This window comes from Lipophrys pholis (genome assembly GCF_963383615.2).
Source record: "Lipophrys pholis genome assembly, chromosome: 15".
NCBI classification, from domain to species: Eukaryota; Metazoa; Chordata; class Actinopteri; order Blenniiformes; family Blenniidae; genus Lipophrys; species Lipophrys pholis.
The window spans coordinates 7696785-7720998 of record NC_137642.1 but is presented as its reverse complement, the minus strand read 5'-3'; the positions used below and the strand labels follow the sequence as shown (position 1 = coordinate 7720998).

General features: G+C 40.7%; 1 protein-coding gene across 1 annotated transcript in view; it reads right to left on the bottom strand.

The window, feature by feature from the left end:
- Positions 1–24214, bottom strand: part of ryr2b (ryanodine receptor 2b (cardiac)) — a gene marked incomplete at its 3' end in the record, with an annotated part of 64462 nt that overhangs the window by 22228 nt on the left and 18020 nt on the right. Inside the window, exons 29-74 of the mRNA XM_080481009.1 lie at positions 23859–24051; positions 23211–23343; positions 22910–23024; positions 22506–22666; positions 22126–22285; positions 21885–21971; positions 21332–21558; positions 20082–20295; positions 19384–19989; positions 19042–19242; positions 18803–18914; positions 18547–18687; positions 17994–18270; positions 17477–17591; positions 17168–17300; positions 16387–16490; positions 15850–15985; positions 15169–15355; positions 14876–14984; positions 13745–13865; positions 13357–13526; positions 12836–13056; positions 11977–12067; positions 11761–11901; positions 10304–10467; positions 10064–10142; positions 9732–9821; positions 9269–9406; positions 9119–9196; positions 8843–8918; positions 8633–8756; positions 8230–8345; positions 7798–7871; positions 6207–6328; positions 5957–6006; positions 5696–5756; positions 5038–5285; positions 4537–4618; positions 3962–4092; positions 3556–3876; positions 3226–3463; positions 2832–2919; positions 2616–2702; positions 2358–2516; positions 2202–2264; positions 1152–1277 (exon numbers count right to left, since the gene is read on the bottom strand). Of these exons, the coding sequence (XP_080337135.1) occupies positions 1152–1277; positions 2202–2264; positions 2358–2516; positions 2616–2702; positions 2832–2919; positions 3226–3463; positions 3556–3876; positions 3962–4092; positions 4537–4618; positions 5038–5285; positions 5696–5756; positions 5957–6006; positions 6207–6328; positions 7798–7871; positions 8230–8345; positions 8633–8756; positions 8843–8918; positions 9119–9196; positions 9269–9406; positions 9732–9821; positions 10064–10142; positions 10304–10467; positions 11761–11901; positions 11977–12067; positions 12836–13056; positions 13357–13526; positions 13745–13865; positions 14876–14984; positions 15169–15355; positions 15850–15985; positions 16387–16490; positions 17168–17300; positions 17477–17591; positions 17994–18270; positions 18547–18687; positions 18803–18914; positions 19042–19242; positions 19384–19989; positions 20082–20295; positions 21332–21558; positions 21885–21971; positions 22126–22285; positions 22506–22666; positions 22910–23024; positions 23211–23343; positions 23859–24051 (6870 nt within the window). The remainder of the gene's footprint in view (positions 1–1151; positions 1278–2201; positions 2265–2357; positions 2517–2615; positions 2703–2831; positions 2920–3225; positions 3464–3555; positions 3877–3961; positions 4093–4536; positions 4619–5037; positions 5286–5695; positions 5757–5956; positions 6007–6206; positions 6329–7797; positions 7872–8229; positions 8346–8632; positions 8757–8842; positions 8919–9118; positions 9197–9268; positions 9407–9731; positions 9822–10063; positions 10143–10303; positions 10468–11760; positions 11902–11976; positions 12068–12835; positions 13057–13356; positions 13527–13744; positions 13866–14875; positions 14985–15168; positions 15356–15849; positions 15986–16386; positions 16491–17167; positions 17301–17476; positions 17592–17993; positions 18271–18546; positions 18688–18802; positions 18915–19041; positions 19243–19383; positions 19990–20081; positions 20296–21331; positions 21559–21884; positions 21972–22125; positions 22286–22505; positions 22667–22909; positions 23025–23210; positions 23344–23858; positions 24052–24214) is intronic.

Genomic DNA, 24214 nt, shown 5'->3' with positions numbered 1-24214 from the left:
TAAGTGTATTTGAAAACAAAAATATCACCACAGTTCAAATCAAATGTGAGAAGGAAACAACTTAGATTTGCATAGTAAAATAAATTGAAAAATATTCAATTCAACTCAATTCTTACATCACTTTAAAAATAACCAGAGCTGAAAGAGTGCTCTGTATAAATAGACATAAAAACCTAGAAACATAAAATGCAAAATAATAAAGCAATTCAAAAGAAAAAATACAATAAAAACAATAAAATGGTAACAACAAAAAAACAGAGCAGAGTCTCAAGCCGAGTTAAAAGCCAATGAATTAAAATAGGTTTTAAGATTAAAAAAAAAAAATACGAACAATAAAACTCATTAATTGAACATAATGGTTTTTTATAATTATTTTATTTTCTTCAATAAATTGGAGTGCCGTAGATGTTTTTCATCAACATCAAATCCTTTGTGAGTTCATAAAATGGTGTCATAAAATGTAATCTGACATATGGCTGAGATCTAAAAAGAGTTTTTGTCAGAAATATCTTAAATGGATTTCACTTATATTGCATTTGAGCGGCCCTGAAAGCGAGTTCCACTGTTAATCGCATTCACACACAAATGGAGGCGCTCAATCAATCCATTGGGAGCAATTTGGTGTTCAGTGTCTTGCTCAAGGACACTTCAACATGTGGATATGGGGAATTATACCTGATACACTCAAACAAACTGAACCCCAGCCGCCCCAATACATTGAATTCTCCAAAGCATGGGACGCTAGAAAGTGAAGTGGCATAAGGCAGCAATAGGCAAGGGTCACAAAAAAGAAAACCAATCTGTTCACTTATTATAACATTATTAATATTTTTGCTATTTGCTGCACTATAAAAGCAGAATGAAGTACTGAAGGCTTGGATAACATTATCCTCTAAAATTCTAAACACGGTGTAGTTTTGTAGTGCAGAAACAAACGAGGTAAAGACAAAAACAGATAATGATCTTTGCTTGGCTGAAATATGAAAAAGTTGCTTTTCTTCACTGTTATTTGGGGTCTGATGACTAAATTCACGAGTGTGAAGAATCTATCGATTGCAGATAATAGAGATCTCACTTTATAGATACCAAGCCAAATGGTCAAATGACGTTTAAATCAGAGTTGATCTTTCACTGAAGGGAAAAAAGCTCACCTGGTCTAGGTAATAAAGGACGCGAGCTATTTCCAGAATCCTGCCGACAGTCCTTTGTGTATCACTGACGGTCTCACGCTGGGATAGACGTGCAGCAAGGATCCCCTGCCTCAAGTCGTTTGTTGCCTGCTGTCATGAACAAAAAAAAAAGCACAAACAATAGTACAGTCATTTAATTTGTTCCAGGGTGCTGCTAGTCAAACCATTCAATTAAAAACAAATGTAGACGCCCGCTGGAAAACTCTGTGACTCAATGACAAAATATTAATGATGAATAAATTTAGAGACAACACAGACAAACCCACAAAATGAAACTGAGCTCATAAAGAGCATTAGTGAATGAAGTCTGTTACAACTTTTGTATTCCCTAAAGGTTGTTTTCTCTCGCTCTCTTTTTAATTCCATAATGGAAATCAATACAGATTTACTTTTGGAGGTTTATCAGAAAAAAAGAAAAAAAAAGCGCAACCATTCATTAAATCAACTGAAAGTCTGAGCCAAACAGAATCAAATTTTGAAGTTTGAAAAGTTTAAGCTAATACCAAAGCAGTACTGTTCACCACTGACTTCTGAATAAACATATTTATCACCGGCTCATGAATACGGAAACGCTGCCTGCATATTTGGTGCAGAGCAACGAGTATGTCATATTCATGTCTCCAGTGAACGATGAGTCGCTGACTGAGATTATTAGAGCGACGGCTTTGGTTTTAACCAGCAACGACAACATTTTCCAATTCAATTTACCAGACGCTTGTTGCACAAATTAAAAGTTGCATGTACTCAAGCATGTGAATGAATATGCAGGATGTCTGCCAAGTGCGGACAAGATATACAGTTGTTTCCCAACGGATCGTCCAAAACGGGGAAAAACACCCCACCAGTTTGCTTGTTTTTTTTGTCATTTTCAAGCAACTTTTACTCACTAATACAATTCGTGTCGTGAAAATATGATTTACTTGTCGAAGAAATACAGATTATGTGTTGCTGAGGTGGACTTAGATTCCAAAGAAAATATATCTGCCACTATAATACACTGACAGTCTTTACCTGACTCTGAATGTGCATCAGACATTTGGAAATCTGGTCTTGAATCTCGTCTTCAGTGTTTTTCTGTGGAAAACAAATCCGGATTACATAGAGTTTAATGAGATCAAATGTACATGTCAAATTTAAATGTTTCCAATTTTTATGTTTCAAACGGACCTGAGCGAAGCCGTTCCTCGCCAGCTCAATGAGGCTCTGGTCACTCGGAAAACAATTGCTGAGGCCCACAGGGACCAGCCTCTTCACTGCAGCCACGATGAGAGAAGTGTGTGCAGAATAACGATCCCCCTTCCTTTTTGTCCTCCTCTCATTTTTTACCTGAGTATTGAACAGACTTATTAATGGAACTATTAATCATGCATAAGTAGTAAAGAGTTGCAGTGATGCTCAGGGGTTCGAATTATAACTAAGGCAAACCTTGGACATCTTGCCATTATTGACCAAAAAAGCCAAATTGTTAATTTCATTTTGGACAACGTAGTTCTGCTCCTCCCATTTGAAATTCTGTTGTGGTGGAGAGAGAATTAAAAAAACCAACATTCAAAACTGTGAAAAAATGTGTGAATATCATAATAACTTGCATAGCATTACCATGAGTGGAATAACTTAAAAATAAATATGTGTCTCTCTCACATGAGATTTGGCCCAGAATATAAAGACCTCTGCCACCATGCTGAACAGCTGCTCAGCCTCGGGGTTCTGCTCTTTCAGCCATCTGGCTCTGAGACAAGACAGAACAAAACACATCAACATCACAGAATTTACTCCTGTAAAGCCAACAGCCCACGTAAAAGCATACGCCTGAGGTCACAACTGGAATAACTACACTCTGCAATGTGTCTCTTTTTAAGTCTCCAAAATCATACATTTAAAAGAAGTTGAACGCGAGCAGCGATATGGTGTAAATTTGGTGTCGTCAAAGGACAAATAAATTTAGGGATCATATCAGTATCAACACGTTTCAAGCTATTGATCTCCGACATTGACTTTGCCTTTCCACATATGAGCTCCCCTGGGAAAGCCTCACCGATTAGAATCCACAAACGGGATGAGGAGGGGATAGAAGGCGTAGAGGTCTCGGACCAGGACAGCAAACTTCTCCTGTATCTGCAGTTCTGCTTCAGAGCTGAAGGTCCCCTCTGCCTTCGATCGCTCCTCCTCCTGCAGCACACACACTGTCCTCTTCCTCAGCTTCCCCATGAGAGGCAGAAAGTGGCTCTTTAACAGCTCAGCGTGCGCTTTGCTGATGACCGGCTGAGAAAAAACTGACACATGAATGACAGCTGTTAGTACCCAGCATCATGCATAATAAATTGAGAAATAGATCCAAGTGGCGAGCGCAGCATGACTAGAGTACCTGCCAGCTGTTTCATCCAATCTCCCTGGCTTGATCCCACGTGGTCGTGGATGATGCGGAGAATGTGGCCAAGTAGGTCACTGGCATGTTGAGGAATGACAGAGGTGTAGATTGGGTTGTCTGGCTGGCCCTCCGGGCCCCAGCGCCACCAGTGGGAGATGTAGCTGCACAGCATCGGCAGGGTGACCTCCGTGACATGGACGTAAAGAGTCTGGCGAGCTCCAGCGCCAGCACTCGCCAGCTCCTCCACCTCCCTCAGTGAACGTTCCAGAGAAGGCAGGAGAGGACACATGTCTTCCACCTGGTGCGGAAGGCCCTGGTCTAACAGAGGCGAGAGCCTTTTCCAGGGGCGCAGGACAGAAATCTGAAAACTGTTTCTGTATGCAGCGTATGTTCCTTTTCTTACCTCTCGCCTCAACAGCACTCATGCTATTGTAGATGGAGTGAGGATTGTTTGGGTTTAGAAGAGGCTCCAGGAAGCATACGGGAAAACAAGCGGTCAGCGCTGCCAGACAAGCTCCTGCTGATGACCTCTGCCTGCACAGAAATACAGTGTTAGCACATGAGCATAGCAATGATGGAGAAATGTAGTTATAGAGTTCTGGGTAAGAATGCAGGTCTATCTTGCTCCTACACTAAATAACAAAAAAAACGTGAATGTAAACTTTTTTTTCTTAGAATATCACGTTTATTTTACCATGACATAGAGATGGAAATCTTTAATACATTCCGATCAATGGATCAGTTAACATCATCATGCAACATAATAAATCACTGGACAATAAAACACAGTGCATGTAGCACATAAAACTCCAAAGAAAAGCTGCAACAATTATTCTTTATTACTGAATATAGGACATAAACTGCATGTGAAAAGCCCAACATAAAACATAATACATAATCATTGAAATGTGACATTTTCCGACCAAAATGTGCGCATAAATAGACGGTTTGAGAGAATTACTCATAACGCCAATGTACCCTTCCATGATGATTTTGCCATCGGTTCCAAGAGAGTAGAGACTGTTCAAGATCCTGTAGCAAGAAATCTGGATAGCACCAACTGAAAAGACAAGGTCACGATTCCAGATACAATCCCATAAGCTTTCATTTCTTATACAGCCAATGACGCCGAGCACCGAAGCCGATTGCCTTAAATCACAGAGAGATGGCTAAGCCGGACGCCTGCTGATTTAGGCTGGAGGGATTCGTAGAACATTAGAATATTAGTTTGAGTAACAATACGCTCTTGCCGATCTGTGACCATGACTGAGACACTTAATGAGAGCTGATTTCAAAGATGTGGAGGGTAAGCAGTTGCGACAAGGATATACCCCAATGATTACACGTGTATGAAACCAGCTGTTCAGTAGAAGCGAATGAGGCTCTTGAAAATGTGGATGACGAAAGGTGAGAATTTCATTAAAACACATTGGTCGGTGCATCTTTTAATGAACGTGACCTTGTAAAGGCGGGTCTTACCCAGGAGGTCCGTCCCATAATTATGGTTGCCAAGATGACGGAAAAGAGAGGTGAGTGTCGGGAGGAGGACAGAGGTTGTGTAGCTGAGAACTTTGGCAGCTCCTCTCGCCAGCTGACCCCTGCTCTGAGGTACAGAGACCAATGTATCTGAAAGCTTTTCCACAGTCATCTCCAAATCCGATGCAGCTGCCTCAAAATAGGAGTTCAGCAGGGAGTGTGTAGACTCAGAAGCCGATTTCACCAACGCCCTACGAAGACAGAATAAAAAAAATAAAAAAAGGAAACGTTTGAACTTAGGAAAGGAACAATAATAATGGGAAATGTAAAGTGTACATAATCCGAACGTTAAAGGTCACACACTTGCAATTTGTTCATCTGGCAGAAACAGACCATTTAAATTGACCAAATCAGTCACTAATCTGTCCATCAGACATGTCTAAACGGCATCAATCTCAGCAAGGCCTAAACGGTACCGTCGTCATGCTTCAGAGGCATTGTCCTTAGGGAGTAAAAGTGATATCAGCCACAATTAGATAGCATCAGAGAGCTCAATTACACCAGTCATCTCATCCTTAGACATGGTGGTATGACTCTGAAGTGACTGCAGGCACAGCGAGATCGATTTTAGCGACGTGTGACAGTAGTGCCATCTAGCTACCTGGCATCCAGAGCCTGGGCCAGAACGTCGAGGCAGCTTGCGACTGATGAAGCTTCGTTCCCTGATGAAACACAAGCTACGAGCATGAACGCACATACATATTTAATCGGGATGCAAAAACATTCACGAGTCAGGGAAATGGAGACAGGGATCTGAATTACCGAAGTCTTGACAACCACTGTACGACCCATGCAAGTGAGCAAAAAAGAAAAAAAACAAAGGTACGGAATAAATACATGTGCTTTCAAACAGCAGCCTTACCAAAGAGGGAGATTCTGTGCCTCGCCAGAGCTGCGAGCTTACAAAAGAGGCTTGATGTGAGCAGATATTAGAAATAATGAGAAGAAAAGAATGGGAAAATATATTATAGGACAGAAAATTATTAGATTGACAGTAAATTGAAAAACAATCATTTATAGCTTCTGAAATGAAAAAAAAAACCCAAAGAAAAGCTATCTCATTATAATGAAGATCAGCATATCAACAAAGTTTTGTAAGGTGCAAGACGTACCAGGCAACCATCTCCTTCTCTTTTTTGGAGGCATGGCTTCTGTTATAAGTTGAGCAAATAGAAGCAGACAGGAAGTACAGATGATGGCTTTTCATGTATTGCTCCAGAAGTGGGAGGATCACCTGTTGAATGAGGTTGATAGGCGCTGGTCACTGCACATACACGTCTCCAAAAAACCACAGCTTCTTTGAATAAATACATTTCTCACTTACTGAGAAAGAAAAAGAAAATCTGATTTCAAATATATAATCATACATCATAACATCATGTATAAACATCAATCGATAATGGCAGTTTGGGGCCATGTGGGATTTTTAAATATGGCTTCCAAGGTTAAACTGTTTGAAAAAGCTCTGACTTTATCTCTGTGTAAACAGGGAAAAAGCAACTTTTGGAAAATGCTCCGTGTCAGCGTAAACAGGGATGGGGATCATGTGTGGAGATACGTTTTATTTCTTAAAAAGAAGTGGTATTAATTGGGGCATAACAACGTAAAAATACAGTTGAAAGAAGCTTACATTTTTACAACGTTCTGTTCTGTGGGGTTTTTAGGCGGTTTTATCACATAATGTGTTCAGCATTCCTGATGTTGCCATTTGAATCTTTTTCTAAATGTTGCCGTTCAAACGCAAAGGTTTGCTGACACCTTAACGTAAAAACGTTTTCATTTGAAAATGTTGTGTGAACGGGGCCTCAGTTGTCTTGCCGTCAGAATGTTACCCTTATTAAATTTACTCAAAGCTGTGTGCTTGGCCATTTATACTCAATTGTAACAGACTGACTTGTGTGTGTGTGTATATATATATATATATATATATATATCCCACTTATATAATATATCCCACACACTCGCAGGTGCCAACTTAAAGAATTCATCTGTGTTGTTCACTTCACCTGTCAGTTATATTGCTATAGTTCAGTGCATCACTGATCACAAAGAAAGGACAAGGATGAAGACGAAGCCATAGATGACTAAGAAGTTGGTGGCTTGATGTCATATAATTTGAAATAACCTTCGTTTCACAGTTGTTTTTTAATCTTCCTGCTATGAACATATTAAGTTATTGATCAGAGTATTTGTATTGTATTACTTCAGTTTCTGTATCACAAGCGTTGGAATGCTCCAAAATTCTGCATCATACGCGTATAAAGCACTGTCGTCGATGAATAGCCAACCAGAAGCAGGATTGGGAGTAGGAGTTGTGGAGTACAATGATGTGAGGTCGAACTATTCATGGTCTCGAGTGACTCGCCACGACTCAGGAGGAAGAGGTTCCAATTAATAAAAAATGTACCCTTTTTTGTTAGGGCTCTATTGTGGTATAGCAGTGTGGGAAGCTTTAATCAGTGTGCTGATGGCAATTGACACGCCCACATGGATTTTCAAAAAGGTTCAATAAATTACATTGTGGCAATACGCTTTAGTGAGCCAGGTTGCCAGTGGCAACTATGAAACAAAACTTATTAGATGGCTTAAACGGGATAAAAATAAAAGCTCACGAGTAAACGTCAATGCAAGAATTGAATCGAGGGGGAGGGGTCAGTATTTTTATCACAAGGTGAACAACGTAAATGTGAAGCGGAGACAAACCTTGTGGAAGAATATTATTGGTTGCTGTTCAGGTATTGTTTCGCCTTTAGTCTGTCCTCGAGCTTGCATCACTTCTGGGAAAACCACAATAAAGCAAATTGAACACAATAATATCAATAGTCCTAATATTATGGATTATATAAATAAAGCACATATAATCTGCTCGATAACCGGTTTCATGTACTGAGACTTGATGTGCACCATCCTGTCATGGTATGAATCAAAAGTAGCCCGAGGCAGAACTGCTGAATGTTTATTATTCAGAAAATGATCTGAGAAGATTCAAGGTTAATCAAAACCTTCCAGTATAGCACATTGATGGCATATATTAGCAAATATGTTTTAAGTTACATTTTTAGTTTTTAATCATTTCTTCCCATCTACATTCATATAAATATATATATATATATATATATTTTTTTTTTTTTTTACCCAGTTTTAGCAAGTGCTCTTGTGCCTCCTCAGTGTGAAACAGCAGCCGCTGAAGGAGAGTGTAACCAAAGCAGTTGGACATTGCCGGAAAGTCCATTTCCAATGTCTTCCGATCTCTTTAGAGTGAAAACAAACAGGATTTTTTTTTTTTTTTTTTTAAATGTTCCATCCGAAAAGAAAGTCAACTTTGATTTAAAACATTTTATTGCAAGAATATTTATGCAATGTTGCAAAATAATAAAAGCAAAGATCATTATTATCATTATCTTTAGTATATGTGATCTATAGCTGATTCTGGTATGAAAATACGTAACGCTGAGGTCTGCTTTCTATAGTGCTTGCTAAAAAAAGTCCCAACAGCAACACCATTGTAGAATGTCAGTCACACATGTCATTGTCTCACCTCCACACAGTGAACCCATTAAGCTGAAAGAACTTCAGGACATCCTGGGCTCTCTCTCTGAATTTGGACTTCTCCTTGGTGGTCAGGGTATCATAGGGTACAAGGATTGAGTGGCCGCCTCCTCCTGAGAGCAGAAAAGAATCAAATGCACTTCAAATTTCCAAGCAGAGGAGCAAAGAGAGCAGGAAGCAGTCATTTTCTTTATGATACCTTTACTCTCAAGCTCCAATTTCTTTGTCTTAGCCCAAGCATTGTGATAGTTCTCAGCCAACTGTTCAGCCATTGCCTATAAAAAAAAAAAAGAGCATGGGAATTGTATCAATTTCAGCAGTTTAAATGGAATATTTGTTGGGGTTTTTAGGGGCTACACAAAACAATGGCACCGCAACCACACATTAAATCAAACTTGTGTTGCTGCTCCTTCTTTTTGGTGCTCAAATGTGGTCATGGTATTTATTAAAAAGAAAAATGCATGGCTATACTTACACACTGATCCCATGATAACGTGATGCTGCTCATGTCCATAGGTTTTGGGCTAAAGGTTGATGCTCCTTCAAAAGACAGCTAGGACAGGAAACAAATTTGTTCGTGGAGAAAATGCAAGGCTTTGTGATTATGGCCTATGAGTACATATACCTGTCCAGACTGAGAGACCCGGCGTGTACAAGTGTGCATGCCAAATGCGTCTCCTTCTTTGGTCCTCTCTATAGTCCATCCAAAGGCCAGCATCGTCTTTATCGTCTCCTTGATGGCCCAGCGGTATGCCTCCTTCTCCTGGAAAAGTCAGAGTTTTATAGAAACACTCATGTGAAACTGCAATTTATGAGTCATCAAAGGACAGCAGAGGAGCAGCAGAAATGTGAAATTTATTTTTTGGGGGGGAAAAATTCATACCGAAGGTGTTGTACACTCAATGTAGCGGGATTAATAATGAAAGAAATGCAGTCATAATTCAAAAACTACAAACCATGGCATTTTAATTTTTTATACTGCACACATCACATTCGGTATGCAGGCACCTCTGGGATATGTCAGCTCACTGCTTTTGTTACTGAAGTACATTCGTACACACTCCATAGAAATGGACTTTTCACGCTACCTTCTCCGCCAGAGCTCTGTATGGTTTCAGTAACGGGTGAACCTTGGTGTTTTCACACAGCTGCTCTCCGTGAACCCAGCCACAGGCAAACTAGCAGAAATAACCACATTGACAGTCAGCTATGTGTCAGGTATTATATAGACATCAACATGTCAACAAAAGGAGATTTTAGACCAGAGACGTTGAACATAAGGTCCATGGGCCAAAACTGGCATGCAAGAGGCTTCAATCGCCAAACTACCAGGCAAGTTGTGTGTCACATGTCAAAGAAAACGCATTTCTTAGGCCAGCAGACATTTTATAGATTTAAAAAGTAACTCTTGTGAAACTACCTTGTTTAGTGACCACTTCTCATGAGTATGCTCTGCATACTTGTTCACGACAAACTCCAGTCGCTCTGGCACCGACACTCTAGAGCAGAAAAAAGAAAATGCTTAAACGTGATTTCAGATTTTCTGAGCACCGCCTCTATTAGATGCTATCCACTATAGAAAAAAAAAAAAAGAAAAAAAAAGGTTTGAGCAAATAATGTAAAATCAGACATAATCAAATATTCAAAATACGTGGCTTACTCTGAAGTATCTACAGGTTGGGGGTCAAAGTGTCCGTCCGTGTCGATGGAGGTCACCCTCTCCATTTGAGACAAGCAGCTTGGGTCCGTGTGATCGGGAGGCAGAGCTTTTGCTACTGCAGCCAAACACTGCACACACAGCTTAAATAGCTGAGGACTGTACGGCTTCAGCGAGGGAGACAAAAGAAGGAACAAAATAGAGCACAGTAGACAGTAAGCTTGAGGAGAATTAAATTGTAGGAAAAAAGTTGAATGTGATACAAATTTAGTTCTTGATGCTGCCAAATCTAGCCGGTCAACCGACTGAAAGCTTTAGAAAATCTAAAACAATAAAAAAACGTTGGGCTTCGAGAAACTGATCAGACTCAAATTTGCCCATCGGTGAACAGATACATTGCACCCATAACCCAGCTAAATTAATTTTGTAATGTAGCAATGTGCTTAGTTAGTTTACTTAGCGGAAAACAGAAAAACATTTGGACAAATACTAAACAGAACTTTATTAATGAAGATGACTAACTGACAGGCATTTGTTGCAGCGCCGGGTTCTAGCGGCCAATAAATAACATTTCATCAAATGAAAACGTCACAGTAATTTTAACAATTAGGTGGAGAGAACTTGTCTATTGTCACGTGTTTTTTTAAGAAGTGAGATGACTGCAAAATAGAGCTTTTTGTTGCAAAATGGAATATTTTCTTTCATAGGTGCATTAAGTAAAAAAAACTAAAACAAACAGGCGAAATAATATATTGTCTGATTAAATAACAGACACAGATCATTTTTCAGAAGCTGAAATAATTCTGTGAAAAGCTGAGAGCGTCTGAAAAGACCCAACACACACATTTTTCAGTTTTACTGTCTCAGAAATATTTATACAAATAAATGTACAAAGAAGATTCCATTATTGATTATATCTCCCGCCAGGCTGTTTAAGAGGGAGGTTTCATACCGGGGTATGAAAAATTAACACTTTTATCTCAAGTGTGCTAGACCGTCCTGCAGTCCACTCAGGCTCTCTGGGCACACGACGGGAGAACGGGAGAACATCACAAATGCATTTTGCCGTTTCTCCTGAAATAGACTCGGCAAGTGGAAGAAGGAAATACAAGATAAAGCAATGAAAGGATTACTGCTAGAATAAACTCATGCTGAAACTCTTTGTAAAACATTCAGGCACTTTGGAAAACGTTATTGCAGCTTTCTACTGTGTGTTTACCAAACAACACCACACTAAAATCCCTCAGATTTGATAAATGCCATATTTTTAAGGCCCTAAGTTTTTTTTTTATATAATTGTGAATATTTCCCCCAGTCTAGTTCCCACAATAAATCAAATTTCTGTCTAACTTTACAGTGTCGACGTACATACATAATTGCAACAACTAAAATAAAGTTTTCTCCTGTAAAATGGTTTTAATATGATTGTAGGACAAACACAAGTATTCATTACGATTTACCTTTTTCACCAAGGCATTGAACAACCCCCAAAACAACTTTCTCGACAGATGTAGTTCTTCTTCGGAGGCCAAGCCGTGGTCGTCCTGACCCACCGCCTGGAAGTAGTACTTCCACTTCTCCTCGTAGTGGCTGGTCAAGAGCTGGCCCATCAACAAAATGAAACATGTCGACTTTGCAGATTGACATTTTTTAATATAATGTTCGACTGGGATTACCTTCAATGGCATTTTGCTGTGTTCTGTGAGATGTGGGACGTCAAAAACAAGCCGTCGAAGCAGAGGCTGCATCATGGACGGCTGCAGTTTACTGAGGACACCAGCGCGTGCAGAAATAGTCACATGAGCAGCAACATCCACAACCACAGACACGCACAGGATGAATCATGGTCCGAGTGATTATTACATTTCAGAAGAATGACAAACAATTCCACGGGCATGATGTTAATTAATCTGTTGACTTGTGAGGAAATTATACTTCAATGGGGGGGGGGAAGGGGGGGGGGGGGGGTGATTCATTATCTATAATGAGAAACACTAAGAGTGCGCAAATGAGGATGAATTTGTAAGTCGGTTTTATCTTATTCTCAAAATCATTTTTCAACACAGCAAAATGACAGTGGATTTTACTTGATAGACAACTGACAGTGGAAGGGGGAATTACGCTTTAATTCAGAGCGGGGATCAGATCTTTTTATTCAATTACATCTTGGATTTGGTCCCATTTTGATGTAAGTACTGCATTTTTCTGAGACATTTGCATAATTCAAAATGTTTAATCATTTTCTTTTTAGCTGGCATTGAAAACATATACTCTTAGTGATTTTGCTATATTGCCTAATAGAGTATCATGTCAATACTTAAGGGAAGGATGGAACTGTCCTTGTTCAAGTACATCAGGCACATGTGCAGGTTGAATTTGTTACACAAAAATTCAAAAATAATTTATTGTAAAAAGATTTTTTTTAAATTACAAATGTACTAATTGTAGCAACAGAATCCAGTATTGTAAAGGGTTTCTTCTCTTCTGATGACTGAGAAAATACCGTTTTTACACGAGACCAGTAAAAGACCGTACCTGCATAAAGCCAACAAACAATCTTCAGTAGTGTCTCTCTGGGCCTTGGTCAGGCTGAGAGCCCTCGAAAGCCGGTAGATTGCCTGAATGAGACAGTCAACCAGCGAGGTGTGATCCTCTAAACCAAGAAAGAGATCAGAGCATTTGCTCAGCAAAGGAAGGACAGCTGCACACAAGTATCTGTTGAGGGCCAACGCCATATCCGTAGATCCCAAGTCAGCCTGCGATGAAAGAGAAAGATACTGCACTTACAAAAAGTCCAAATATATGAGTGAAAGAAGAGACAGGAACCACAATGAAACATCGTTCCAAAATATCTGACAGCTCACAAAAAGGATTTGGTTGAATTGTGGTAAGCAGGTCTTAAGTAGGAGTAGCAGTTGATCAGTCAAGTCATGTTCACCACTGGCAACTGAGTTCAGCTTCCGTCATTTCCCAAGTCACCCGTCACTCCTGCAGCCTTATTCTGAAATCTCTGAAGTAGACGATCAAGAGAACAAATTGAAAGCTTCTCAACTCACGGTGTCAAGAGAGACGGCTGTCTGAAGGTCGGGCAGGAAGCCAATTTCCAGAAGGTGGAGAAAGAAACTCTGGCCTTCGATGCCATAAACTCGATCCAAGAACAGAACCATAGCTGCTTTATGGTCCGGACAGAAAACCTTGGATAAGTCCGGCGCCACCAACAGACCATCTGGACAAACAGTTCAAAAGAAAGAATATGTTAACCTATTTTCTATAGGACATGTAGACTATGTCTTGTGGTGTGCAAAACGCTCTCTGATGGGCTCTGTATGTGGCTGTGGATGCTTCAGGCAGACTGTGCAATGTTATGTCGAATGAATAATAAAAACCCCACATTGGGACATGTCTTAACACCGACCGAAATGACTGAAGTGAAAAACATTTAACCTTGAGACACTGAAGGGATTTGAAAGGAGATGCTGACGACGCCAACTAGATCCTGAATAGAGATGAGGGACCTCAGGATTTCCCTGACGCGGATGGCTTCTCCTTTGCCTCCATGAATCAACTGGACAACAAATAAAGAAGAAAAACTAACTGGCCAGCAACTTACAACTTGGAAAAACAACTATTTCAGTGTGTTGCACAGTATATTATTAAACAACAACAAAAAAAAAATGGTATCAATCAAAATGAATAATAAAGAAGCTTTTAATTTTATACCTTTGAGAAGCCAATGCAAAGCTCTACTGGTGACTGTGTGCGTAGATCGATTTATACAGTGATATATTCAGTCAAACAAACTAAGTATATATTTTAGATTTACTACATATACACATTTAAGGTTATATGTTGATGGAAAAATAAAGGATGAGGCTCAGTTTCCTGATCTTAGGTGAACAGAAATGCCTGGTGAACATCAAAGTTCAGTATGTTGCTTTTAGAGAAAGCCTCCATTAAACCCCTACAATGTTCAAAGCATCTGAAGCAGGAGTGTCAAACATGTTTTAGTTCAGTGGGAACATACAGCTCAATCTCACCTTGAGTGGGCTGGACTGGTAATATTTTCCCACAATAACCTTAAAATAATTTTTTTTCGTGGTTGTGGCAGAGAGTATATGTGATGGAAATGTTAAAATTTGCCCAAAAACCAAACGATTACCAATGACAAGTACTACAATCACAACATGAAGCTAATTCTAATGATACCTTCTGGTGCAAAATACAGTGAAATGTCCAAAAAAAGAATGATTTCATTTACTTTTTTATCATTTGCTTGGTGGTTTGGCCATAAAAGACACGAGTCTCAAGTTTGACACCCCTGATCTTATATATCTTTCTTTTCTTATTTTGATTCTCAGTCACATCCTCATTTTGCCATCTTGACTGCACCCATGACTGAACTGCACAGCCACAATGTCAACAAGTGTGATGAAGTTGCATTTGTGAGGACGAGTGTGAAGGCATACAATTGAAAACTTTCTCCATCTAGGCCACTTTCTCTAATGTCTCCATATTGTTCAAGCTCTCAGTGGCTATTGACAGGAAAGGGCAACTGGAGGCTGCAAAAATACTCACGTGCATCTCTGGAGCACAGCGGCCCAACAAGTCAATAAGGGCTGAGTAGAAGGTCATGATGGCGTGACCCATGTGAATGGGGTCATCGTCATTGTCCTGAATGACATCTCTGTTACAGGAAACAATTCAAAAGCTTGCCATGAGCCAAGGTAAATCAAGGACTTAGAAACTGATTCACCCCAGCAGCAACGATTCAGTGTGAAGTATATGGGTTTTCATGCAACTCATTGAAAATGACTAAAGATCTTGCTGTTCCAAAGAGTTCAATTCATGCACACATATCTTATACTGACAGTGTTGTGTTGGATTGGTCGGTGGTGCAGGGTCCATCTATAGAAGGGTCGTCCAACATCTTGATTGCTTCCTCCATGGCTGCTAGGAGACCATGTCCTCCATCACCTTGCAGAGCGGGGCCAAAACACTCGGGCCGACGAATCAGCAACCTCAACACCACATAAGCATTCTCCTCCACACTCTCACCTGTGTTGAAGGAGTGCACACAAGATTAAAAAAAAACACTATCGGAGAGGAAGCTGTGGCAGAAACATCAGACATTTGAAAGGAGCGTCACTGAAAACAATGCGAGTACAACTCAAAGACTGTAAAAAAAACCGGTGTCGCTGTAATTACTGAGAGTTATGTGCTCCAGGAAGGCAATGTCATTTGACAAAGTTGTCAACACCCTCAAGGGCGACTTGAACAGATGACCTCCGGGCACAACCTTCGAGTAAGTGAAATCAATAAAGCAATTATAGCTATAGCTTTTCTGTAGGAGACTACAGTATATAGAAAGAAGGAAGAAATACCCTGAACAGTTGACGTATAACCAAAAACCTACAGAACTGATATGTAAAGCTTGATGTCTACAAACATGCAAGACGAGCAAATAAAACATGATTTTCTGTAGCCATTTGAAGCTATGTGGAAAAAAGCTTCTAATCAAACACGTATCAAAGTATATGATTCAAATTTACCATTGCAGAAGACAGCAAAACGTAGAAAATCCAGATAACGCTCCCCCTCAACAGGGTTCCACCCGATATCAGTGTAGCCTTTTGAAAGCAGCATCGAACAGCTCTGCAGACCACATCCTGCCAGGTACTGAACCACCTGGATGGTGGATTCCAAATTACAAGAAAGTTGGCTCATATAGAAATGATATATAACAAAGATATTTATTGTTTTGCAGCAAACATGGATAACATTGTGTCTTTTTCAAAAGCTGAGCCAACATCAGCGACCAACTTGCAGCGAACAGACCATTCAGAATCCCAACAATAATCAATTTAATCCAGGTGTTATACGCAGGAAATTCTCAGTGAGGAAAAGATACAAAAATCCACAATACGAGCAAAATCACAAATCTAAGAATCCACAAGAGAAATGTTTCAAACAAATGTAAAGACAATCGAACAAACAAAAGGTGAGTGAGTGTGCAAGTAACCTCAGTGACTGAGCGTACGTGAAATAAAACGAAAACGAAACATGACCGTAACACAACAACAGCTCACCTTCTCTAGGTCGGATTCCCTCAGCGCTAAGGCCAGTTCGTTATTATCCATGACAGAGGCTGCTGCCACATCCAGAGGGGTGGCCCCGCGCATGGACGGGGAAGCTGGAGGACAAGGGCAGAAAGCAATTTCAATACCATTTAATAATACACAGAATGTCAGGTTATTACTTTCTCTTATTGACAGCATGCAAACACCTGCGCAGGGTGTCTGCCAGGGGTGTCCGCTCTTTTTCCGCTCACAGTGACAAACAGAAGAATATATACCAAAGGGCAACTCACAAGAGGTGAATATTCTCTGCACTCGCTGGCTTTACTTTGGTTATGCCATTTTAAGTCACCAGCAGAAATCAGAAGAAAGAACTCAGCAGTAAGATTTCTCCTTGATTAGCCATGTTTTGCAGCAAAGCCACAAAGCGTTAAAACTCGGAGGTACAATCCAGTTAAGTGTATAGGTTTGATCTCAGGGAGTATTTTGGACTCATCTGGCATAAGTGAAGCAAACTTTTTCAAACTTTTATCTGCTTCCCACTTTAAAACATAATATCCAGAATATTGAGTTCCACAGTCAATTTCGGCTGCTCCATATGACATACTTGCATAATTCAATACAACTATATAACAATATTTTACTTTCTGGGGAAAATTAAAAAGTAACTCGCATTTGTAGCAACACTACAAATCTCCCCTCATTGCGTTTTGCTTAATGAATGAAGCTACAGTGCGTCTCACAACAATTCTTAGCAATAAAAACACAAAGCGGATGAAGTGACGTGATTCACCAAGTCCAACACTGCTGTTTTCCAGTAAGTAGCTGAGGTGGTCGAACAAGGCTCCCTGATTGTGACGGCTGATGCGGCAAAAGTAGCACAGGAATCGACAGCAGCTGGCCACCATTCTGGGAAAGGTGATCTCCTATGGGGTGAATTTCAGGTGGCGGCGTAAAGGAACAGCATAATAAGAAGCTTAATTAGTGCACATGAAACGAAAAGCATTGCATTTTTCGGTCGTGCTATGACTGTTTAGCAGCTAAATTTGACGTTAAGTTTAGATCATGTCACAACCAATGTAATTATTATATATATTTTTACCTTTGATTCCTTTTCCCCGAGAACATTTACCATCACTTCCATCACTGTCTCATGCATACCCAAAGCCCTCATTAGGTCAGGGTGTTGGTAGAAAACTTTATTGTTCATGATGTCTCTGAATAGAAGAAAAAAGGAAAACTATAAGAATGTTTCTTTACGTCGCCTTCAACATGCAAAACTCTTTATTCTGCAAGGCGTCATATTTCTTTTTCCTGTCACTGGTTTCTACTTAACTAAAAATGATAAATTAAAATACTAGAACAAAGAAAAATAGTTGAGAGAGTTGGATAGATAGATAGATAGATAGATAGATAGATAGATAGATAGATAGATAGATAGATAGATAGATAGATAGATAGATAGATAGATAGATAGATAGATAGATAGATAGATAGATAGATAGATAGATAGATAGATAGATAGATAGATAGATAGATAGACAGATAGATAGATAGACAGATAGATAGATACTCAATCTGCACACGTTTCTAAGTATCCCACAAAAATGTGTTCCTACCCGAGTCTACTGATCATTAGCCGCTCTTCTTCTTTCCCCATGCAGACACTGAGGAGCGAGCGGATTTGTCCCAGGGACGTCAAGAGGGCCATGGTGTCCTCCACTGAAGCTTGGCTTATTGTGTAGGCCTTGCAGAGGGATCCCCCCATTTGCCCCCCGAGGCCCTGATACTGTCGGTGCAGCAATGAGAAGATGGCAGCAACAAGCTGCGGGTCCTGTATCTCTTCCTCCTGAGCCCAGCGCACCATCGTTTCAGAAATCAGCGTTTTGAGGGACTCTGGGAAGGCAGGTGACATATGTGATAAAATCAGAAGAGGGAAATCACATATTCTTTTTTTCTGTCTGATGTGACACTTGCAGGTCAATATTTTTTAGTAGATTGTGGGAAATCATTCAACAGGAGTATATAAGTCACGAGCACAAAGCAATGTAAAGTATATTCAACGTCAGGTCTATACCTAATACTGATAAAGTCACTTAGGTCACACAAGCAAAGGAATACAAATGTAGTGTGTAAAGTCTCTCCTGAATGTAACATACAACCTGGACTTACTGGGATTCTGTGATCTGCAATCCTCTTTGTCTGTGGGTGTCTTATGAAGCCCAACGACTCTCGCCATGAGACTGAGAAGTCGCTCTTTGACAGACATTTCACCGTCCTCTTCAGCCTCTGAGTCACAGTCCGATTCAACGCCTGCACAATGACGGCAGAGTCAGATAACATTTCCCAACTTAAATTAACTACATCCTCGGAGTTTCTTGTCTGAATGAAAATGAGTCAATCAGTGAAAGATAAGGGGTGCTCCAACCGCAGTGTGTGTTGAGGAGATGATGAAAGTCTTGCAGGAGACGTTGAATTTCCTCTGGACATGGACACTGGTCTCGTTGCTCTTCCTCTCTGAAGCTCAGCAGCATATTAATCTTTTAAACAAGAGAAACAGACAATAGTGTAACAAATGCCAGCTCCCTAGAGATTCACTCTAACCAACATGGGTGATATTATAAATTAATTTTTAAGGGTGGAAAATGACTCAATCCCCAAATCAACCTGCTCCTTAGGAGGAAGTCTGAACTCCTTGGTCTTTCGAGCAGTGAGGGCGGCTGACATGTTGAGCGCTTCCATAACCTGGTTGTAGCGAAACCGCTGGTTCCCCTGTAACTGACCCACAAAGTTGTCAGAGAAGCCAATCACAGCCTCGACCCTGCGGCGAACCTGGCAATCGCACAGGTAGCACAGCAGCTGGCAGAGCTAGAGAGAGAGAGAGAGAGAGAGAGAGAGAGAGAGAGAGAGAGAGAGAGAGAGTGGAGAAATATCACTTAATAGTTTCTTTTGAATTTCTTTCATCACAAAAAGTAAGAATAAACCCCCAAAAACTTTTGGTTCATTCACCTCAAGTTTGACAGCTTCTGGCAGCTTCATTTGAAGGAGCCCCAGTTTGTTGTCAACTTTTTCATCATCACTAACTTCTCTCTCTTTCTCCTCTGTCTCGTCCTCCTCTTCCTCAGAGGTTTCCGTATTAGTGGAGAACACGCCTGGCTCCAACAGTCTGAGAACCTTGCAGAAGTCCTCGTCACTGAATACCCCCATAACCAGGAGGCTGTAGAAGAGTCTTAGTAAAGGTACAAGCAGAAGCTCAATGTTGCCTCCTGCAGGATCCCTCACCCCCTGCCTCACAGCACAAACTCCAGCAGTCAGCATTTCTACAGTCAGATTTTTCAATATGTCCAGAGGGATTTCTGGGCCGTCTGTGCAGGGTATTTCAACACCGCCAGCGCTGTCCACACCATCACTCCTGACAAAACAAGGGGATGAAAAATGCATCCGTGGTTTGAGAGACGTGCTGCGACTGATGCTGGGAATCCCCCCTGGAGGGTAGCTTTCCTCTTGATTAGCCGAACTGGGATAAAGGCTGATTTCTCCCATTTCTTCAGTCATAGGAACGATGTATTCATTGTTCATCATCAGACATGCTGTGGTGTGGCTGCTGAGAAACACCTGGAGGAAGAAGTAAGCAAGCGTAAATGAAATAGAGCTATAGTATGTCCATTTCAAATGATTAAAAATATAAAGAGAAAGAGAGCAAACACCTGAATCAGCAGCTGATAAAACGCAGATCGGAGCGGACCGGGGAGGTGTGGATTCTGAATAGCATGAAGGACCTGGGACTGGTCCACATAACTGCAGAGGGCATGGCAAACTCTGGTGTTGCCGAGAGCTCCCAAAGAGCAGTAGAGGAGGAGGGTGTGACAGTGAAAGGTCAAGAGGTCCTCAAGTTCAGACAGCTCCAAAATGTCTACAGACCTGCGTAACACAAAAATAAATCAAACTCTTTTCATCGTTGCTACTTGTTTGAAATCAACTCAAAGTTCCTAACCAGGGTGTCAAACTCATTTTCATCAACCGCGTCACCATGGCGTTTGTTCTGAAAGGGCTGGTTGACGCTTCAAAGTTAGATGACATAGAATAACACAGCGGTACACAAGTGCCTTTGCAATTAACCTTTTTCATCGTTTTTACATTTCTCTGTTACTAAAATATGAAAATGAAATGACTTTGTTGTATTCGGCGCTATATGAATAAAGTTGAATTTACCTACATGATTATCAAAAGATCAGATGGAAGATACCATGCCAACGTATTTCACTGTCACTGCATTCTGCTTTTTGAATATGGGTGAATTTAACGGGTATTTTGGAGGCTAAACTGAGCACACCTCACTCATACAGTATATGTGATAACATTTTGGCACCAGCATGTTTTTTGATTATCATCTCTCATTTAACTCTGAGGTACGTTGTTGTTGTTTTTTGCAGATTTATGTCAATTCAATTGGTTACCGCCAAAACTGAAGCTAAAGATCAAGATGGAAACGTTGCATGCTCAATGCAGGGGAGTGTCCTTTTTGCCACAAGATCAGTATGTATTGCAATAAATGCAGTTTGTTGTTAGTTCTGGACTTTTAAAGGACTATCATGTAAATTTCAAGCTTGAAGGAGACACATAAAAACAACACGAGAGGTGGATTTGGCCCACGAGCCTCGAGTTTGACACAAAGCTATTCAGTTGAATGATCACAAGACAGAAAAGCTTCCAGGTCGATAGAAATGACAGTGGAATAGAACTGATGGGATCCTCAACCTGTGGAGGTGTAGTTAGACCAGACTCTGCTCCCAACAGTGTGCAGGCGGGTTTTGAAGCAGTCGTCTGGTGTGTGAGTTGAATGGGTGAATGTGGCAGAAGAAAACATGCTAAGAAAGTGTTAAAATGCACTATATGTCATTTAAATGTCATATTAGGGTCAACAGCAGAATTGTGAATGAAATGTGGACTTTTGAACCTGTTTTCATCAGGGATCTGCAGAGTCATGACTTGCACTGGATCGTAGCATTGGATTCTCCACCCGTGATGCTCATCCGGCCGATCCACGAGCACTTTCAGAGCACATTCTGGAACTCTCGTCCAGGAAACAGGCCTGAGGTGCTGCACCTGAAACCTTGGAGGACACTGAGGACTGGCATTCCTTCTTTGGCTGCGAAGCAAACCTGATGAGAGCGGCATCACATTCTGGATGCGGAAAAACACACAAGGATCATGGATGATTCCTGGAGCGCCTGCACCAACACCCCTGATTGCACTGATTATATTGGAAAGAGGCTTTCTGCCGTTCTTGATGATGGCACACTCATTTGGTTAAAATACGTGTTGAAGAAGACAGTGAGAGAGCAGTAGCCCTCCAGGAGTACAATTTTAATGAATTCTAATTCAATCTACAAACTCAAAACGTCGTACTTTGAATGTTAAAACTGGATTTTTTTTTTATAGTCAGTACCCAACAAGTGATAATAAGAATACTGTAAAATGCCTGTTGGATATGATTAATCAGTGATTACCTTGATTCGTCCGAGCTCAAACTGAAACATGTTGGTGGTGGTCGGTGTGACGAAAACAGCAGGGAACAGCTTGGTACTCGCCTCCACCTGATTCAAAATTAAATGAAGTCAGAAAAATATGATAATAGAATATAATTACTTTTCTGGGTTATTATCGCAAGAGTGACATCCATAACTCTAATTAAAATAGTGAATACATTAAATGACACAGGATAAATCAGTAGAGTCAGTTGTGACCTACTTGATAGAAAGTGGCCATCTCCACTCCATTGGAGGTAAAGGTGAGCAGTCCAGTGCCTGTGTCAATTAGGCAGCCAATTTCCAACCCTGCACTCCTTCGACTCTGAGACAGGCCTGTCGCCTCTCCAGCACAGGTCATGTAACAGTTACACCTCTTCACACTGTGCAGAAGGATAATAATGTGTTTTCACTATTGTGTTTTTGTAGCCAAACTGATACAAATGCTAAACTGTGTGTATCAGTTCTTCTGTAGTTGGGTAAATTGAGTAAAATATCAAAGACATAATCACCACGACGAACCACAGCAACTCTGACATCAATTATTGTTTTAAGTTTTGTGCAAATTCCCCCACACTAACGGCGGCGTTGACGCACACTGACCTTTCCTGGACTTTGCCACCGTCATCTCCCAGAGTGACAGTCACAGTCGAGACGACGTTGGGGTCAAACGGTTTGTCATGCTGATGAAAGTCAGAGGTCACCCAGCCCACCCACACGTTAAAGGGCTCCTGGCCTGGAAGAACCCTCACCGAGTAGTAATACTGAAACAGAAAGGTCACTCGTTGAGACCGTTTGATATTTGCATCTTGCTCTTTTGGTTAGTGTGGTTTGTAATTACATCTTACTGCAAAGGGAGAATGCCGCATGTCGATGAATATTGCTTAATACCTTTACGTAACTTGCTGGTGTATTACAAAACTCTTTATTAGCACCCATTCATTTTTATGAAGGGTAATCGTTTAGTTATGATGAGATCAGATGAGTAGAGAAATTCAAACGCTTACTCTGGAGCTTTGAATGAGTTGATCATAATTGTCTTTGTCAATGACAACATCTTCCAGAAGCCGTGCAGATGAGTTGCTACTGACTAAGCCTGGCTTGGTCCTCTTCAGCATGAACCTAAAAAAAATAATAAACGGATGGAGCACATTAACGTTTGACATGATGTGTCATTTCTATTCAAAAATGTCCTGACCTTCAAGTAATTTTAATTACAAATGATATAACAACAATATAATCCATCCAAATCTAAAATGTAAAACAATAAATTTCTGGCGAAATATTCTAAACATTTTCTTTATCTACCGCTGTTTCAGTTTGGACGTTTTATCTTGGGTATGGTCCTTGTAGTTGAGCTCATCTCTTGATCCTGCAAAGCCGTGGGCTGACTTCATCAACACTTCAAAGTCAGAGTCCACATCCTCCTGCTCTTTCCTTCCTGGAAGGACAACTGGCATTAATCACAGCACAGCACATCGGGAGCTTAAGCAGGACAATTTATCAAGGTCAAAATGTCAAAATATCGGTGATCTAGACAGTGGAGGAATTGGCTAACGCCTGCTACCATGGACACAAATTCTTGAATCAATATTTCAATACCACTCAATGTTTCTATGTTTGCCTGTTGGCTCTGCGCCTGTAGGGTTTTATTCCCCCCAGCTATTCTGGTTTCTTCTCACAATCCCCAAACCATGTTTTAGAGGTTTATCGGCAGCTAGAATATTGATAGGTGTAAAATCGAGTTTGTGCGACTGTCTCTGTGTTTTCTCTGAGACTGGTGTCTAGGGTGCACCCTGGATGGATGGATGGATGGATGGATGGCTTAAACGATGTAATACCAGACATTGATAACTTTATGTTAAGCAGAACACGTCTTGTGACAAGCATGTCAAAGTTTTGTCTGCTGTTGAAAAAGTGTTAACAACTAACTAAATAAATAAAAAATAAACTTACCTGCACCTGGAGAGAGCGCGCTGGAGGCCACTGGAAGCACACCGCCCGCAGGGCTACGAAGGATAGCGGCGCATTCGATGGACATGCTGAGCCGAAAAAAGCCCATCTCACCCCCTCCACCATGGTGAGGAAACAAGCGCTGAGCCACCCTCAAGCTGGATAAGGAATCCATTGAGCCACTGACTCTGGTGACCTTGGAAAAAAAAAAAGATTTTAACAAGGTCTTCAAAATTAGTGTTGCGATTTAACTAAGCAGCTCCTGAGCCTGCGGAGGCCCCCTTATAAATAATGCAAACATTATTGCACCGTACTTTACAAGTCCAAAGGCATTTCAGCTGAACTACTGGGTAAAGGAA